Genomic DNA, 21,119 nt, shown 5'->3' on the forward strand with positions numbered 1-21,119 from the left:
CATTCAGTATTTATTCTGGGTTGGATTTTATCTTTACTGCCTAATACTTACATTTGAAAACAAAATGAATTAAACTGACTTACATGTGCATGTACATGTACATGTAACTGTAAATTTTAAAGCTTATGGTAATTTAAAATTTACATGTACAGTGTACATATATAGATGTATACAGTGTATATATCCGTGTATGTTGTACACAAATTGGTAGGTTTTTACTGGACCGTTATGCGTTTTCTTGTAAGTAAACTACTAGGGGACCGACAGCTTTGAAGTCCTCTCCGAGGGACTTGGTCAGGGGAGTAATGCCTTACCAAAGGGCACCGGCGTGTCAAGCACCAAGGGCCCTCCTGGTTACTCTAAAATATTTTATTTTATCTTTATAAAATAACTTGTATTCTGAGATTACTTTTTATCTTTTGTTTTATCTCAATCTCTTAATACTTCTTGTGTGTTCATCATAGTTAGGCCTGAAGCCATGATGCATGCAACTTAATGGATGCCAATCTTATTTTAGGTGGAAACAAAATAAAACTTTGAGGAGGCAAGTTGGCTCAGTTGGTAAAGCGTCTGCCTGTCGAACCAAAGATTGTGGGTTCGAATCCAACCCAGGCAGATGACTGAAGCCTGTTATGTGTTAACCTGCCCCTCCCGTTTCATAGACGCAGGGTATGTTAAGTGGGAAACACACTGTCCCTCGGATAGGACGTTAAATAGAGGTCCTGTGTACAGGAGAGTCATCACCCTTGCACTTTAAGAACCCACGGCACTACTTGTATAAGAGTAGGGGGAAAACCCAGTGTAGTGGTCCACCTGCACATCCCCAATTAGTTATACCGCGAGGAGAGACCCGAGGGTTACAGTGATTCATTTTGATTTTGGCCTCCCAGGCACAGGTGATGCCAAATGCTTAATAATAATAATAATAATTGTATTTTTGGTAAAAATTACACATTCACGTTCTCTTGCCTGAGAGACTGGCAGAATGTGATTCTATTGGCTGACCATGAAGAGGGTGGCATTTAATAACATCTATTATTTGGTTATCACAAATGGGTGTGTCTAATAACAAGATATAATCTCACTTAAATGATTCTCAGATTACCAATTTAAGAAAGATTTTATCAAAGGGTACCCTATCTCTCTGAGATAAAAGTTCAGATTTCAGACGACATAAAATGAATGTCAGAATACAGCTCCGGGATTTTATGTGTATTGGAAGGGAGTTCCAAACAGATGTAACACAGAAAGAATGAACTACTTGTATACAATCTCATAAAACTATATATGCATGTACAATTTCATCCTCAGAAAATAACATATTTTTTAACGTTTCTCTGTGGTGAACAGGAATTTATGTACATTGGAAATGCATGTACACATGTAACACAGAAAGAATGAACTACACTGTACCTACAATCTTGACCGTATTTCTATGACCCGCCTCATGTTTTCCTGAACAGAGATCATGCCTTGAAGGCAGTCATTAACTTTGCTTGTAATCTGAAACTTTGTTTACAGAGCTCCCATGCAAATGGTGGGCGGAAGGGCTTGAAGTTTTGTGAGCAACTTGTTTCTTTAGATATCAACATTTTAAAGAGTTGAAGTAGAGATTGCAAATGCATTACATGAATATATGTATATATTTTTTAATTCATGTCAAAATTAGCATCTAAATAAGACTTCATCACATTCTTTACTATTTCCAGTCATCCTGTTTACAATTAAAAAATAAAATATACTCTTGTTATGTTCATGTAGATCATCTAGTGTATTTCTATTTTTATTTACCGGTACACTACCGGGATGGTGATACCCGGTATGTCAATTTTGACATATATTCAGAAACATTTTGACAAACTGACTACCCGGTATGTATCTTTATATTTTCTTTTTAAGGATGGAGGCATACCAATATTCTTGGAACCATCTTAAGGATATCGCTGATGTAATTATATGAAAATACTTGCAAGTACCAGCAACAATTTAAGGATGCTCAGAAGAAATTTGCAGCATAACAAAATTCTATAAAGGATACAGCAGGATAATACAATATGCAGGATGTTTTTAAAATATAAATTCACTCTCACTGGTCCAGGATATATTTTGGTGTTGAAGGCCACACTTGCTTCAAAAGACAAGGGAATCCTATTTCTTTTTTTCTTTTTTTAAATTTTTGTTCCTGTTTTTTCTGGGGGTCGGGGATATCATTTGCTAAGGTCATTATTATCTTTTAAACAAAATTGTGGAGCTGTCAGGTGTATTTCCCCCCAAAATCCATTATATTTGTTTTCTGATAAAGGAGATGAATATAGCTGTTTGATTGATACACATACTTTATACTGGTATATAATAGCTCCATTTTCAATAGGTACATGTAGATCTCTTTCTTTCATCTCTCTTTTCCACTTTCACAATCACTTTTTATTTCTCTTTGTTTCTCTCATTCCATTCCCTTTCTCCTTTTATTTTTATTTCTAGTTCTGGTTCTAATTCTTGCTCTTCTCACTAGTTTGAATAGTTCTAGTCGGAGTTCTATTTCTAGTTTCCTGCTCCTTCTCTTTCTCTCACTTTCTTTGTTTCTCTATCTCTTTTCCTCTCTCTTCCTTTCTCTCTCTCCTGTTCTTTCTCCGTCTCTGTCCTTCTTCCTGAATAATAATAATAGCTAGTTCTTATACAGCGCTTTTCAAAACTGAAGGCCCTCACAAAGCGCTTTACAGATATATATATTATTACCCCTGTCATCGGATTCAGGCATTCTCCACTCCCTTAATCCCCTCTAAGTATCTCCTTAATACTTTATTATCTATTTCTGCCCTTTTCTCATTCCATTCACTTTCTTCCTCTCTCTCTTTCTCCTTCTCTTTTTCTTTCTTTCTCTCTCTCTCTCTCTCTCTCTCTCTCTCTCTCTCTCTCTCTCTCAGCCTGTCATTCACCCTTGCTCTCCTATGTCTTTCTCCTTCTGTTCATCCCCCTTTTCACTAATTTATACAATGGAGCTTTCCCACATTCATTATCCCACTATGATGACCAAATCCTAACGCGCAAATGTTTTTTTCAGATATTTTTGTCCCGAGAAGCTTGAAAAGCAGGGAAAGAGATTTGGTCCATGTAATGAGGGATTTGCAGTTCAAAACATAATGTTTCATACACGGGGGATTCAAAGATAATTTGTAAAGTATTCTGTGGTTTCTTTGAATCGCTTTTATCCATCGTTATTACATCTGCTGTTAACTGATCCCTTATATTTATACCAATTTGCAATTATATTCAGAAAAAATGTCTCTTCCTCTTTATTTATTTCTGTCTCCTCTTATCATTATTAGGCATTTAGCTACGCTATTCATAGTACACTATATCACAGCGCTTACAATAATAGTGTCTTCTTCTCTTCCTCCTCCTTCTCCATCCCCTTCCCCTTCTCCTTCTCCTTCTCCTCCTTCTCCTTCTCCTTCTTCTTCTTCTTCTTCTTCTTCTTCTTCTTCTTCTTCTTCTACATCTTCTTCTTTTCCATTTCCTTCTCTCTATCTCTCTCCCTCTCTCTAGCTCTCACCTCTCTCTCTCGTTCCCCCTCTCTCTTTCTCTCTCTCTCTCTCTCTCTCCCTCTTCGACATATTCCTCATTTTATCTCTCTCTCTCTCTCTCTTTTCCTTTCTCTTCCTTTTTCTGTTCTCTATTCCTGTCTCTTTCTCTCTCTCATCACCTTCCATCATTAGTCCATCATTCTGCCTTTTCTTCTCTCTTTCTTTCAATTCAGTCATCCATCAGCATCACACCACAACTCTTACCTTCCATATTAGCCTTTGTGCCCGCTGGATCTTCAAAGTTGCATCCTCTGAGCGAAGCATTTTCCAGGTTTGCAAGAACCATCTTCACCCCTCTCAAGTTAGCTCCCTAGCAACACAAAACACAAGTATGACAGCTGTGAATACATGACAGATTTGAATGCTGATTAACATATAGACAGACATTTTAAATCTTGCATAAGTTTTAAAGGGAGATCAAGGGTTGTTAGGTTCCATGTGTAAAAGGCCATAATTTGATGACATCAGACTTGGTGGAAATACCATTAATAGGTGTACAAGTCTGCACACAACAGTAACAAATATGTGCAAATGAGAGTTGTGGTTTTTATTGAAGATAATTTCCAGCAAGTTTTTGTGAGTTTGTGTTCATTCCACTGGTTCAAACTACCAATCTACTGTAGGGTAAACAATCCAAAATGAATTATAGCCACGTTCTCTCGACAAACGATTCCCATATCAGAGCTCAAGATTAGCTTTAAAGGGATCCGGTAACTTTGTCTCAAATTCTGAAACAAAATTCTGGATTAAGCTCATGATGCAATGATAATTAGTAACCTTAGGTCAGTCAGGAACCCCATGAATTTTACAAGCCGATCGCCTGTCTGATTATCAAGATATTAATGAGTGGAATTACAAATTTTGAAAACCATTCGCCTGACGGTTTTCATAACACTACAGTCTATTGGGGAAAACGAGTATGGTAAAACCGGTCACTCAAAGATTTTTACTTTTTTGACGCACTTCTTGATCATTTTGAAGCGCAATTTTTTTAGGGCTTCAATATTACACCATATCACAGACACTGATAACATGTAGGGCCATGTATCTCATATTTAACATTGTTAAACGATCCCTTTAAGAGGTTTGAATACATGACTTACAGAAGTAAACTCATTAAATCTTGCATAAATGAGTTGTTAGACAAACTGGACCTCTGACTTTGCCCTCTTACAGTTGTTCATATTCTAACTGGTATTGTATAATAGCAAGAAGCATTTTTAATCTTCTCAAATTAGCCTCTAGCAACAAAACACACAGGCAATACATTTTATCAAATGTTCATGGGGGAAATACAGAATGAATGCAAAAATAATTCAGACTTTTCTTTGGACTATCGGCTTCAACACATTTGGCTAATAAAAAAATGGAAATGAAAAATATTGACCTCCTTTAAATGACTTAATCCATTTATTTCTTTAATTTATTCTTGATCTGGTGACTAGATGATTTATTTCACCTGCATAGGTAAGCAAACATGGGGATATGTGGGTTAAAGTCCCATCTAAGGAATGTGGAAATGATGATTAAAGACCCTATCCTATTTAAGTTTAACTTTATATCAATGGAAAGCTGAATGAACATAGAATTGTGAACATGTGTACTCCACATCGTTCGATCGTGTCTCCTCAGATCAAGATTAATGTACAGTTCCTAAATTAAATTTAATTATATTAAGTTCTTCCATCCCCCGATGGCTGCGATAGTACTCCACATGAGATGATATCGTCAAGTGGATAGCTAGGTTTTAGGTTGACAATTTCCCATATTCAAAGGTTTAGATTTTGAGTTCTCAGAGGGCTGTTACTCCTCTGAAAGACACAAAAATGGCTTATGATTTCAGTTATTGTAATGGCTTACATGCTTTCTGTTGATATATAGTTAATCTATTTCATGTTTCACTCCCAACAGAGTCTTTAAAGCCCATCTGCATTAATTTGGCCTGGAGGGATTAGACCTCCCTTCAAGGTCACTGGCAGGTGACTATCTCATCAAATCAGCTCTCAATTAACATAAAAATGGGCATCATGGGGGATCAACAGGCACCGCTTAGACATTGTTGGCTGTATAGAGGGCGCAAGTAGCTATAGGTAGTGCAGTGGGGCTTTAATGCCTTACAGAAAAGCACAAGTGCACCAGGGACTACCCAGGTACAAGACCACTGCTCTACCTCTAAGCCATCATGCCTTCATTATGGCACAACTGAAACCTGGGGCCTGTTTCACAAAGCCTTTTTCAATGACAAATCTGCTGATAACCAATCAGAAGCAAGGATTTCAGTAGCTTATAACAAAAACTGTCATTTGTCACTGATGACGATATTATTGTGAAGCGCCCTCCTGTACTTACGTCAAGCTTGGCTCCGGACAGATTGGCCCTCTCTAGGGTGCAGTAGGACAGGTTAGCCCCAGACAGGTTAGCGGAAGACAGGTTGCTCATGGTGAAATTGATGTACTTCAGGTCTAGCTTAGATAGGTCTGCACCTTCAAAGTTCATACCCTGTAATAAGAAAACAAAAACAGACCTGTGTGAAATATTAGGATTAAAAGCAATTGATAGATATATATATTTTTTTAAAGCAGATGTTTCTGAATTTATTGAAAATCAAAACAAAAGATTAAATCAATAATAATACTATATATTATAATTGATTTACAAAAAAGGTGACAACTGAAATACATAACAAACAAAATATATACATACCTGCGAACCTTTGAAAATAAGAATTACGGATTTTTAGCATCAAAATAAGAAATCGCACTTGCAGCGGCAGTGTAACTGACAATACGCAGTACATCTGTACCAAAAAGCGAATACAAATTCGCTACTTGATCATGCAACCAGAAATCAGAATTTTGAAATATCAGAATATTCCGGATTTTCAGGTCCTAGAAATCCAGAAAAACAGAATAATATGGATTATTCATAAGGGTTGGCACGTATGCATATATAATTGAAAACTTGAAAGTATGGAGGTAAATCAAAGAATCAAGAAAAATGTAAACCCCTCCACCCTACATTCAACTGGATTCGATTATTATTATTATTATTATTCTTATCATTATTATTATTATTATTATCATCATCATCATCATTACTATTATCATCATCATTACTATTGGAACCATTTTTTCTTCAATACACTCTTACCTGGCATCGGAGGTCGTACTTGGACGGAGCACACTGCAGCATTCTGATAAACTCCCAGCGTTTCATAGGAGTGTGGTCCCCCGGAGGCTCCCGGTTCTGTATCATTTCCTCTAAAGGCTTGATCAAAGACTGTATACCAAAGAACTTTGCCTCTTCAAGTACACCTGGCAACGGAAAGGAAACAGATGGAGGAGGTTACTGCAGTGACATCTGATACTGTTTTCACACTGGCAATATTTTGCTTAACCCCGTACTATAGGTGGGGTTAAGGGGGGGTCTTAGCCCCACCTATAGTACGGGGTTAAGCCTATTCCACTTTCTGTTCAGACTGGTTTTTACCAAAGTGGGCTAAAGTTGGCTAACCCCACCTATAGTACGGGGTTAACTAACCCTGCAAAATAGCAGGGCTAACTCCGCAATTGTGGTGCTAACTCCTGCTAACCCCGCAATTGCGGTGCTAAGCAAATGAATGAGAACAGAAACGAAAAATAGTCCGGTACTACGCAATGGAGCGTATCGCAGCTGGCCAGATGCGAAGTATGTCCAATAATAACATTCACGATATCCGGGGTTAACGAAATGCAGTGAGAACAGCTGGAGTTTTCTTATTCCAGAATAGGCGCTAGTACGGGACTAAAAACAGCGAGTGTGAAAAGCCAAAAAAAATAGTCCGGGGTTAAGGATAGTACGGGGCTAAGCAAAGTACGGGGTTAAGCAAAACCAGTGTGAAAAGAGTATTAATGTTGTTTCAGGTGTACATCTGAAGTGCGGCTTGTAACCATTAATCAAAGCATAAGAGGTATCATTCAATATTCTTTGTCAATTTTGGTCATTGTCTTAAAGGGATTGGGTAACTTTGTCTCAGATTCTGAAACAAAATCCTGGATTTAGTTCATGCTGCAATGATAATTATAAACCTTTAGGCCATTCAGGAATCCCATGACCTTTACAAGACGATCGCCTGTCTGATAATCAAGATATTTATGATTTGAAATCGAAATCAAATTCTGCGTTTTCCTAACAGTTTTCATAATACTAAAGTCTATTGGGAAAAATGAGCATGGTAAAATCGGTCACTCAAAGATTTGTACTTTTTTGAGGCACTTCCTGGTCATTTTGAAGCGCAATTTTTTTTTAAGGGCTTCAATATTACACCCTATCACAGACACTGATAACATGAGGACCACGCATCTCAGATTTAACATTGGTAAACGATCCCTTTAATGTTGTTTCAGGTGTTCACCTGAAGTACGGCTTGTCAACATTAATCAAAGCATACCAGGTATCATTCAAAAAAATATTGGTCATTGTCTTAAAGGTAGACATTGAAAATTTTTATCAAAATTGTTTTTGTAAATATAAATGTGAGTTATAATATTTTTCATCATTGTCTTTTATTTGTATGATTTTAATTTGTGCATTCCAGGTATTTCAGTGCTCCTGCTGCCAAATGAATCTTAATAAATACTGTTACCAATTAAGTTCAATCAAAATTGCTCATTATATTCAAGGACTATTTAACAGTTGACATAGAAGTTGAAATAATTTATAATCCTGGCTACAAATGTGGGGTGATTTCTCATCTATATTTTATTATGCTGGAGTGGTCAGAATTTAGGTAGTAAGGTGTCAACAAGATTTATTTTCCTTATTGGTTTATTTTTATCATAAACATTACAGCTTACTATTCTGGAGGTTTTTTATTCTGAATTTGTAATATTCTGAATGTGTCTTTTTCTTGAAGTGTTAGTCTGGAAGTCTCCTTTTTTTGTTTGAGGGGGGGGGGGGGGGTCTGAAAGGGGCCGAAGGGTTACATACCGGAAGGATTAAGACCATCATCCATGATCAGCTGACCATGTCGTAAATAATTGAGGAGCGGTTCAAAATAGACTGGACTTCTGTCTATGAGATAGGCACCGGTGTGATCAACTGAACTGCTCCATGGTAAATCTGAGGAGGTTAAAAATTAGAAACGACGATTATGACCATATTGTTAAATAAACCCCTCAAAAAGAGTTTGGAAACTTAAGTTGGATCGATTGTAGATCTCTTTAGTAACATAGCATAATCTTCGCTTTGATTATTATCATTAGAAGCAGTGTTTATTCCTATTTAAAATGATAATATATTTTTTTTTTATTTTGCAGCCATAAAGTGAGCGGTACATCAGAATTAGGGGCACGATAAAAAGTGAAAATTTGCAAAAACTGAACTGGTAAGTGCTGGTATTGTTATGCAGAGCACTCCTCTTTCTTCACCATAAGAGAGTGTAATTTTTGTAAATGGGCTTTTGTTCCCAACTGGTCATCTATGAATGCCAAATTCTAAAAAATCTAAAAATGAAATTCATGCAGTTGCCATTCGATTACACACATAGTAAAAACTTATCTGAACAAACTTTTTAGTGGTCAATCTTTGAGCACATTTATCTAATTTCACTTTTAAGTATTATTTCAAGCATACAACCTTTTTAAATGATGAATTGTATTTTAATTTAACAATATTCACATATCAATATATCATGTATTCCTTGTACCTGGTTTGCTCTCTCATCTGACGATGAAGCATTCAAAAACACATACCTAGAGCCTTATTTCTGGCTTTCGTTACTCCTGATTCTTAGTTTTTACCTTATGGTATTTTTTCCTCCAACACTAGTTCTTCCTCTCTGACTCCCACCTTTTTTCTCTCCCTTCTTGATTTTCTCTCTCCCTCTCTCAATCTGATCATCTATTAATCTATGTGCCTTTATACCATCTGATAATCCTAGCTATTTCCGTTTAAAATGTAAAAGAATATTAGTTGAATATTATTGCGTTACTAATTTTGTATGCAGTTATTATTTTGTGTAATGCTTTTTACAATGTTCATTATAATCTGTTTTTATGTCAAAGATTTGTAAAAAAAATCGTGCAATTCAGCCTTTGGGCTGCAATGTGATTTTTGAATAAATAAACCATTATATACATATATATCCAGAAGTAAAAAACAAGGGCAAAGTCCTCTATCTTTTCTCCTTTTGTATATTTTGTGCAATTGTGAACAAAAGCTGGTTCAGGTATTGATAAATGATTGTTGACAGCTGGTCACACCAGCAGTCCCTGTAAGGAGAATCCTGAATAATCTAATCAACTCAGATGATGTTGAATAACACTAATCTTTGAATAACACTAATCGATTAAAAAAAAAAGCAACTATACATTTCTAACAGCACCAGGGGCCCGTTTCATAAAGCTGGTTATCTATAACATCTGCCAAATTCTATGACAAATTTGCTCTCAGCCAATCAGATGCCATGATTTCAATAGCTTATAACAGTAGCTTGTAACTTGTTATTGATTTCAAGTTTTATGAAACAAGGCCCAGGTGTTACTGCATTATTCTCTGGCAGTTTACGGATCAACTCCAGCCAACTCATAAATCACATTAATCAAATTTAATCTAGTAAACAAGGTGATTCGAATCCTGTCTGACTTTTGTCAACACTTTGGTCTGCTCCTTGAGCTGCTTAACGATTTTATTCTCATTCTGTAAAGACTGTTATTCCCTCTATCTGTAGAAAACCACCATAAAAATGTATTGCGATCACAATTGAGCCAACAAAATAAAGTCATGGTTGTTGACAAACCTTGTAAAACAATCATCAATCCTTCAAAGTATTTTGCTAATTTATCACAAATCATAACCTTCAGCTTTTGCTAATAAATAATAATAATAACATCAATTTATATAGCGCAGGTTCACTTTGATATAATGATGGCGACTACTATTATTTTTAAAGGTAAAGACCAGTTATGGTCATGCGATTGCATTGTGAAAGAAACGTTGTGGAATCGATCAGAAAAGGTTGATCATCTAGCATCTAGCATCTAGCATCTGCAAGGTTCTGGAATCATCAAAATGATAAGAAATTTGGCCCATTCTTCGTAAAGTTACAAGCACTATACACAGAAAGATGTATATGGGACTACCCTATATCTCTCACAGACCATGAGAGAAACAAATTTACCAAATATATGAATTAGTAGGCGGTTTCCCGGCAAATTTTTTATCATCATGTATTAGTCAAAACATATTCTTTCACATGATTGGTAATGAGAGCTTCCATTTCATTTTTTGAAATTGGGGCGTTTCCAATACTGGTCTTTACCTTTAACCTTCAGCCTTTGCTAATACATAATAATACAAAAATCAATTAATATAGCTCATGTTCACTTTGATAAAATGATGGCGGCTACTACAAGTGATAACCTTCAGCTTTTGCTAATAAATAATAATAATAACATCAATTTATATAGCGTATGTTCACTTTGATAAAATGATGGCGGCTACTACAAGTGATAACCTTCAGCTTTTGCTAATAAATAATAATAATAACATCAATTTATATAGCGTATGTTCACTTTGATAAAATGATGGCGGCTACTGCAAGTGATAACCTTCAGCTTTTGCTAATAAATAATAATAATAACATCAATTTATATAGCGCCGGTTCACTTCGATATAATGATGGCGGCGACTACTATTGCTTCTTATTTTGATATTTAACATTGAACCGCATATGTGTTTTCATGTACAGTGTAGTTTCAAACAAAATGCTGGTAGGGAGTGAGATTGCAGTCAAGACCTGTTCTTAATTCACCAACAGAGGGCTTGCACGATCGAGAGCTGGTACCTTAACAAAAAAACATCATTATGATCAATATGTAACAAATGCAAACGTCTATTTGATATTTGAAGAGAAGGAAATTTATGTCCATTACATCACATCATTTTAATGTGCTGCTAACTAGCTTCTTTATCTAGAGCAAGTTAAAGGGAAAGTCCACCCCCAAAATAAGTTTGTTTTGATAGAGGCAGAATAATAAGAAAATCAGTTGAATGAAAGTTTGAGCAAATTCTGAATGAAAATAAGAAAGTTATGAATTATCGAAGTTGTGATCAATCAAATACAAATTGGCAACTCTGTGACTTATTATACGAGCTCTCCTTCATTTGCTTTGTGCATAATATTCCATAAAATCATGTTTTCTTCGTTATTGATGACGGAAAATATATTTGTTCCTTGCAGGGGGAGTATAGAAACATATTTGCAATTATTATATTTAGGGAGCATGTACAAATGTATGGTTGAAATTTTTCTTGAGGGAAAATGAAAATTTTAGATTTTTTTAGTACTGAGCAAATGGAAGTTGAGCTCGCATGATACGTCATAGAGTTGCCAATTTGTGTTTGATTGATCACAACTTCAAAAATCCTAACTTCCTTTTTTTTAATCGTAATTTGCTCAAACTTTCACTGACTTGTTTCTCTCATTTTTCTACTCCTATTAAAACTAACTTAATTTCAGGGTGGACTTCCCCTTTAATGAAAACCAGCCCCAAATTTACATTACTATACATAACCATGATAATAATAATTACATTTTCCCCAACAATTTATGTTTGTTTTCTGTCTCCCCCAAAATCAGATTATTCTTCATGGTTACTAAATCACAACAAATTTTGTTTTTTGTTGATTTTTTTTTTTTTTTTTTGACATCCTATGTTATTACTACTTGTGTACCTGGTGCATTCAATTGTCAGGCCTTATTGACTTTTACGGATGAACCATTTTTTGTTTGTACTATAGTTTATACTTTCATATTTTATTTAAATTCTGAATGTTATTATGTCAATTTATGTGTCATTTTGATATTGTAATCTGTTATGATATTCCATCTTTTATCTCTGTATATATTGTGATGATGATGGTAATTAATGTAAATATAATTCAACACTAGTAACTGTGGGAAGTTATCCTTTTATGTACGGTACGTTGATAATTTTGATGTGATATGTACAATACACTGTTCAAGTAAATCGACCTAAATGATGCAGGGTGACCTCCAGGCTTCATAGTTCAGGATATTGCCTTTAAAGCGGTACTGCACTACTTGTAGCTACTTGGGCCCTCTATACATAGTAAACAATGCCTAAGCGGTACCCATTGATCCCCCATGGTCCCCTTTTTCTAATGTTAATTGAGAGCAGATTTGATGAGATAACCACCTGTCAGTGACCAGGCAGGGAGGTCTAATAATGCCTCCAGGCCAAACTAGTGCAGCCAGGCTTTAAATGTGTAGACCAGTTTTGGAAACGCCCCCCTTTCAAAAAATGAAATGGAAGCTGGTGTTACCAATCATGTGAAAGAATATGTTTTGACTAATACATGATGATAAAAATAACTTTTTTCTCACCATCATCAGCAAACATTCTTGCCAGCATACTTTCTGAATCTCTTCCGACCAACGTCCTCCTGAAAAAGAAAATTGGGATTGAAACGAAAATATAGAGTATAAAAGCTTGTAATGTAAACAGTAATATATACAGGTTGAAGAGGAAAATAGCACAGATTCTAAGAATATTTTTTCCACCAATTTATTTCCCCAGTTATTTAACTATATATTTTTGCTCCATGATTCTATTCTATTTCATTTTATCCTCCCTGTACACTGAAAATACCTATATAGGTACATCCTTCCATTTCCTTCTTTTGTCCTCTTTCTATTTCTTTTCCTCCTCCTCCTCCTCCTCCTCCTCCTCCTCCTCCTCCTCCTCCTCCTCCTCCTCCTCCTCCTCCTCCTCCTCCTCCTCCTCCTCCTCCTCCTCCTCCTCCTCCTCCTCCTCCTCCTCCTCCTCCTCCTCCTCCTCCTCCTCCTCCTCCTCCTCCTCCTCCTCCTCCTCCTCCTCCTCCTCCTCCTCCTCCTCCTCCTCCTCCTTCTTCTTCTTCTTTATTTCCCTGCTCTTTCCTCCAAATACCCCTCCTGCTCCTCCTATTCTTCATATTCAACTCTCCCCTATCCCTAACAGTAACCCCCTTCTCCTTCCCATCCTTTTTTCCCGTCCACTACCTCCATTACTACTTGTATATCAAACACAGAATCAATTGATGATGACTTTAGCAAAATAAATTTAAAGTATTGTCAGTATCATCTTCATTCTTAATAGCACCTATACATCTTCATTATTTCTTACCTATTTGTCATGAAGTGTCTACCACCAACATTTAATGTGATCCAGTCATTCTGCAGCTGCACACCATTTGCTTTCTCATGACTGCACATCATGACTGTACTCTGTCCTGATCTACTAAATTTGGGATCTGTGAAAAGAAGGGAAAAGAAGGTGATGTTCAGTATCGCTCTGATCTATACCGGTATGTGCTTGTTAATTACTTGTTATTTTGTTTGTATGAAGGGTTTTGAGCTAAACCAGGAAGATCGGCATAACTTGCACTTAAAGGGATCCGGTAACTTTGTCTCAGATTCTGAAATTTAGCTCATGCTGCAATGATAATTATAAACCTTTAGGGCAGTCAGGAACCCCATGACTTTTACAAGCCGATCGCCTGTCTGATTATCAAGATATTTATGATTGGAAATCGAAACCAAATTTGTTGTTTTCCTATTAAACGGTTTTCATAACACTATAGTCTATTGGGCAAAATGAGTATGGTAAAACCAGTCACTCAAAGATTTTTACTTTTTTGAGGCACTTCTTGATTATGTTGAAGCGCGATTGTTTTAGGGCTTCAATATTACACTATATCACAGACACTGATAACATAGTGTGGTATGGTATGTCACTGAAACAGCTCCTGTAGGACTTTTGTGCCAATTTTTTTTTTTTTTGTTGGCATTTTTGCATTTTTGGATTCATTGGGGTCCAAGCTATCAGAAATTGATGGGGTTCAATTTTCCAGAAGACACCAAATTTCCCTATTGCGCTTTATATAAGCCATTTTGGTGCCCAATATGGACCCCCCAGGAAATGAAGGAGGGGTCTGAAAATTTGAACCGCTTCATTTTGGGCCAATTGGAACCCTTTTGAAGCCAAAACAGCAATTTTGGCAAAAAAATCCTACGGGTTTACATACCATACCGCACTAACAGGTAGGGTCGTGCATCTCAGATTTAACATTGTTAAACGATGCCTTTAAAGCAAAAGTACCTGAATGACCGTGAGGTAAATTTTCAATATCTCGAGGTTTGAGGTGCGCAAACGTGTATGAAGGTGAAAATATGCACAGACTAAGACGATTGATGTACATGTACAGTATGCGCACAGTCTTTGCAAAAGACTTGGGTACGGACGTAAAAGATCTATTTCTCTTTGTGTTTAATGTGCAGGTTAAAACAAAAACTTAAGGATGTAATGATAATAGATATTAGCTTTTTTTGTGGGACACAAGGGTATTGTGGCGGCCGCCCCCGCCTCCGTCTCCAACCTCGACCTCTACGTCGGGATTATTCTCATTCCCAGCTGGGGAAACTGATTCTTTATATCTGTCAGGATATTCGTCAGCCGACATTATTTATAATGTATGTCCAAGCGGTTAGAGTAATTAGATCTTATCTTTTATTTGAGGAAAGACGGGGGAAGCTACAATACTTATTTACGTTCGTTTCGTCGAAATATACGACTATGAAGGAGTACCAGTCAAGAAGAAAGACAAGTGTTTATAGACTCATAATTTCAGTTTCAAGACAAAAGAAAATGGTCAACTTTTATTAATGCATGTACTTCAAATATTTACATCTTTATATCACCACTGTCACAAATACCTTGTGCTCATAGTTATACTTAATAAATTTATACGATTGTCGTTATTATATACGAATACATGTAAAAAGTGAAGGGCAATGATTCATTGGGATTTATGGGACTTGGGAGTTTTCCGTCTTAGTTTAATTCCATAGCATCATAGGGGGAGAGGTGGACTTAGAATATTCCTGCATCTTAATAATAGTGGTTCATTAATTCCAGCATCTTAATTCCAGCGTAGACTTCCTTGTGTACCTTTATATTCCAGGAAGGGAGAGAGATCTTATGTGTGGTACCAGTTCCGACGAGCGCCCAATTCCAAGACAAGTCCTTAGGTGGGGGGGGGGGGGGATTTCCAGGGAGAGACTAATAGTTCTGATTCCGATGAGCGTCCAATTCCAACTCTCGCGTTTTAGAAATGTTACAGGTTATAAAGGCATAATGCGGACGTGGGGGAAATCGATGCGCTAAGCGATCTTGGAAAGTACGCGCGCAGCGAAAATGGACTTAACATGAAGACTGTGCTAGTTCAGAGCAAAATATCTAAGTAAATCTCTTATTTTACCATTAATTAAATATAACACTCTGAATGACATATCATTTGCAGTAAATATTAACAAGTCACATTGTCTAAACAACTTTCCATCCAAATTCATGTGATATATTGATAAACAATTTTTACATCTTTAAGCATCTCAATAAAATATCCGAATGTCAATCACTCGTATGCAAATTATTAACGTAAACATTGTGCGTCGGTGTATGATGACGCGCTTGAAAACAACAATCATTTAAGTTAGGCCTCTTTGTTACGTCACGACCGTGGAGCGGATCGTTACAGTATATAGCACTTACCATGAGAATATTGCACTCATCTTGCCGACTTAGAAAAGGTTTAGAAATGGTTTATTAAAAAGATCATCGCAGCCAACGACTGAATTGCAATCCATGTTCCAAAGATACAATACAATTGCAATTTAAATTCAAATAACACAAAATATCGCATAAGAAAGAGAAAGGGAGAGGTGTAGGAGAGGGAGATTTAGAGTGATGGGGAAAGAGAGAAAGAGAAAGAAATAAAGAGAGAGAGAGAGAGAGAGAGAGAGAAGGGGGACAAAAGAGAGAGAGACAGAGAGAGAGAGAGAGAGAGATGAAGGGGGAAGAAACAGACAAAGGGGGTCTTCATTATTACAGATGAGGGAAGATGGCAAGAAACATTCAGAAAAAAGAAGAAAAAAAATCAAGATAAAAACTTTTGAAATAAGCTCATCAGCTTGTGGGACATACCCTTGTATCCCACTCAACACAACTCAATATTGTATAAATATTCTTGGTTTCAGTCTTCAACAAGGTAAAGACATTTCAAAGGATACTTCATATTTGGGGGTATGACACCATTATATGTATACATGTATGTAAACCATTTCCCTAGAAGATTGCAATAATATTTAACCTGTTGGCTGTTGAAATTCTCTTGTTCTTGTAGAATTAACTTTTTCACAACAATCATTCCACATGTTGTGGTTTGGCTCAATAACTTTTAATTCAGGGCCCTTACAATATGCAAGATGCATGAGGAGAAAAAGCATAAATTCCTGCAAGCATTCATTCCATTTTTGTTTCAGGACTACCCTATATTGCCTTTGATGCTTGGAATTTTAAAGGTAAAGACCAGTTCTGGTCACGTGATTGTATTGTGAAAGAAATGTTGTGGAATCGATCCGAAAAGGTTGATCATCTAGCATATTGGTGTGTACTGCATGGTTCTGGAATCATCAAAATGATAAGAAATTTGACCCAGTCTTGGTAAAGTTACAAGCACTATACACAGAAAGATGTATATGGGACTACCCTATATCTCTCACAGACCATGAGAGAAACAAATTTTCCAAATATATAAATTATTAGGCGGTTTCCCGGCAAATTTTTTATCATCATGTATTAGTCAAAACATATTCTTTCACATGATTGGTAATGAGAGCTTACTGGTCTTTACCTTTAATGGGATATTCAAGCTATACCATATACACTGTACATGTACTGTATACTCAAGTAATACACCCTTCAAAATGAGTTAGCATCTAGGACTCTGCAGACTGCCTTGAATAATCATACTTTAGCCGGGTGACTCTGGGTTTTGGTGCTAATGCATTATTCTGTATACAAATTTCTTTATTCCTGTGTGTTTTAAATTCTCCCCTCTAAATTACGTCTTTCTCTACTGCTACGGTTTTTTCATCTACATTACTTATTTTTCCAGGAACCTATAATATCCAAGTGCTGCTTTTTAATAGGTTCCTCACATTCTACTTAATCTATTATATGAATTGAGAATTATTGAGACGTGCCCATTTATACTACAATTGTATTGTATAATTTTTTATTTTATATGTATGTCTACATTTTTTGTAAAATGTGGAACAATAAAAATTTGAAACTTGAAAACTTTAAAGATCGTTTCAAAATAGTTCTGGTGATGGTAAGTTGACTTTTCTTGGAGCCATCAATGGAAATAGGGTAACATATCTCAAGGTGACATCCTAATCTTCCTTTTGGTACGTAATATCAGGAAAGCAAATCCGGGCAGTAATTGCTAAATTCTAAACATGACGCACATAACTTGAAATGCATTATAAATGAAGTTCTGCGGATCAAGAAACCTGTCTTATCAGCATATTCAATGAGATGTTGATGACACAAATGGAGTGAAAAGAGCAGCATTCACACTGGAAGCAGAAATCATTGATTTTTTCTAACATTCCGGTGTTTTGTCAGAAGTTGCTAGGCATGCAACTACCCGGTAAACACAAAGAAAAAAAATTTTTGTTGAAAAACCCACCTGGGGTAAGGTTTTTTGAAACACCAGCAGAAATTCCACTAGTGTAAATGCACGCTCTCAGAACGTAGGTGAATGATTTTGGTTTCTGATCATGTGACTCTCCTCCCATGCAGAACAGTAAAAAGCTGCAAATGCGCACTACTCAACCTCTTTCTTGAGGGAGGGGGGGGGGGGGTTGGGCCCCCTCCCCCCAAAAAAAGTTTACACCTAGAAAATTGCTAATCATTTAAAAAAATCATCTACCCCTGTATGAACAGTAAATTATTATACATATTATGAAAGAGCGTTTTATCCCGAATCATTTAGTATTATTTTGTGTGGTATGAAGTCACGCTTGGATGAACAGGAGGCATTGTTTGCGAGAGTGCAAAAATCGACTTGTGCCAAAGTTGCTTATGTGGTGTTCGAATAAATAATTGGGATTTGAGTATTAATTCGGTCTCTGCAGATCCAAATAACATCCCTAACAAAATTAGTCATGCCAAACGTAACTAATATCGAATATCAAATATCAACAAACATTTGTGCACGCGCGCGTGTGTGTGTGTGTGTGTGTGTGACTTTGCTTCTGCAAAAGCATATGCAATGCATTTCATTTGATACATTCAATTCATTCTCTCACTCCGCTAATCTCACATAATATATAATGTAGGCATCACTTTGGCGCAAGTCGATTTCTGCACTCTCGCAAACAATGCCTCCTGTTCATCCAAGCGTGAACACGTGCTACACAAAAATGGTCCCAACAATTTGGGATAAAATACTCTTTCATAAGATGTATAATAATCTATTGTTCATAGATGATTTTTAAAATAATTAGCAATTTTCTAGGCTTAAACTTTATTTTTTACTCACACAAAATATATATATATATATATACATGAAGAAAATGAGTTGACACGAATGTTTAGTAGTGTAAATGGCAGTCCAAAAAATTGATAGTTAAAAAAAAAAAAAAAAAAAAAAAAAAAGTCTGTCAACATGTAAATGGGCCTAATGACAAAATTTGCAAATTGATTTTTTGATGAAGATAATCTTTCCACAGATATCTTTCCATTTCATGAATAAAAGAAATGGACAAGATCTACAAAATAATTACAGGGGTTAACCCTTTTGCAATTTTTGCTTTATTTATCCTGCAATTTGGCACGGATCAGTATGGATTAGCCTATCAAATGTCACTTCTTTTTTTTTTAAGAATATTTTTTGGAATACTTGCCATATCTATTATAGAGAATTAATTTCTAAAGCACAGATTTGGAATCAAATGGAGCAGTATTGGATCCCGAATATATTGAGAAAATTATTTTTTATTGGTTGGTCCCCTTTATAGGTATTACAAAGTTTTGGTATGGGGTCATGAACTTTGTTCAAATGAACACACTGGTAGCATATGCGATCCTACAATATTCAGTGATCGTTGTCGCGGTTGAAATCGAGTCTAAAGTTATGAAATTGTAAATAATAAACTCTTTTATGTTGTATAGCTCCCTCTCAAGGTCAAGATATTAATTAAGCTATGAAACAATGTTTCTTGACTAAAATCTACCGATTAGCTATTCCCGTTTGGAAATTATATATCACAACTACATATTCTGAGATTATCATAGTCGCAGCTACCATTGTACGGCCGTAGGCGCTATTTGAAATTTCTCAAAATTTACCGGGAGCACCGGTAAATTTTTATACTAAATTTTTCTCGAAAGTAGAAGTGTTTTAGGGGCTAAATTTTTGTGTGTTTACAATACATCCACAGGGGCATCCAAATATATCAAAATGGTAAAGAATCACTTTCCACCCAATTTTCAAAATTTCCCAAAACTTTGTATTACCTTTAATATGATGTAGTTTCGGGCTGTTTTGCCAAAGATTTGAGGTCAGCATTATGGTTGCAATCAAGTTTTAAAGGGCAATCCAACCCTTGTAATAAGTTCATTTCAATGAAAGCAGAAAAATCAGAGAAAGAGAAAGAATGGCGAAATATTGACATAAATAGGACCAATAATAAGAGAGTTACGACTGTTTGAAATATGAGATCACTAAGCTTATGCAATGCGAAACTATTAAAAAATATCCCCAATTTCTGTGTTTCTCTTATTGCTTTCATCTTTGAAGCATTACTCAAAATATATTATGGAGAATACATTATTACAGGTCCTCCAAAAAGAAAAGACAATTCTAAGTCATACATTTTTGAAAAGTAATTTTATTTATTTTGTGTGTTGAAACGAATGGGTAAGTTGTCTGCCACTACATCACAAAGGCATAACCTAATTCAGCCAATTTGGAGAGCCCATACATGTACTTACATGTATAGTGATTGCAACTTTCAAGAATTCATAACTTTTCATTTTTCATCCAATTTTATTCAAACTTTTACTTTCACTAGTATGCTTCTCTGATTTTTCTTCTTTTTTCTAGAGCAGTTTGCTTTCAAGGTTGGATTCCCTATCACGTTTAGCTTGAGGTTAGGTTTAGGTATGTATAGAGTTAGGGTAACAACGAACGTAGGTTTGGGGTTGGGGTTAAGGGTAAGGGTTCTGCATTGTGTTTGGTCCAGGGTTGAAGTTAGGAACTCATTTAAAGGAGTAATTGCCACCAGAGTATGTCAACATGAAATTGACATCACACTTGTGCGCTTAATTTGCGGGCATTGTCTAGATCATATTCAGCTGAAAGGAAAGTTGGAGGTTGTCAAACTTGTCATTGTTACAAAGTTCCCAATGCGGTCAATTTATACTCGCTCTCCATTTGTGAGAATGGGAGCTCAAACCAGAACCTCCATGGTAAAGACTTCATTTGCCCCCCCCCCCCCCCCCAGGGAAAAAAAGATTTACAAAATTTGGGGAGCTACTTTTCAAGCTTGCTTGCATGAAAATAACACGATTTAATTTGTTTTGCATTGAACTCTATGCAAATTTTTGGGGGCTCTATTATGACTTTCGGGGGCTCTTTGGGGCA

The 21,119-nt window shown here is 36.1% G+C and overlaps 1 protein-coding gene across 1 annotated transcript in view; it reads right to left on the reverse strand.

Moving 5' to 3' along the window:
• Nucleotides 1-21,119, reverse strand: part of LOC763605 (BTB/POZ domain-containing protein KCTD9) — a 49,157-nt gene that overhangs the window by 23,710 nt on the left and 4,328 nt on the right. Inside the window, exons 4-9 of the mRNA XM_030985494.1 lie at nucleotides 13,751-13,877; nucleotides 12,973-13,031; nucleotides 8,553-8,684; nucleotides 6,735-6,898; nucleotides 5,934-6,083; nucleotides 3,789-3,894 (exon numbers count right to left, since the gene is read on the reverse strand). Coding sequence (XP_030841354.1) covers nucleotides 3,789-3,894; nucleotides 5,934-6,083; nucleotides 6,735-6,898; nucleotides 8,553-8,684; nucleotides 12,973-13,031; nucleotides 13,751-13,877 — 738 coding nt within the window. The remainder of the gene's footprint in view (nucleotides 1-3,788; nucleotides 3,895-5,933; nucleotides 6,084-6,734; nucleotides 6,899-8,552; nucleotides 8,685-12,972; nucleotides 13,032-13,750; nucleotides 13,878-21,119) is intronic.

The sequence above is a fragment of the Strongylocentrotus purpuratus genome, unplaced genomic scaffold (genome assembly GCF_000002235.5).
Source record: "Strongylocentrotus purpuratus isolate Spur 01 unplaced genomic scaffold, Spur_5.0 spur5_scaffold_15, whole genome shotgun sequence".
NCBI lineage: Eukaryota > Metazoa > Echinodermata > Echinoidea > Camarodonta > Strongylocentrotidae > Strongylocentrotus > Strongylocentrotus purpuratus.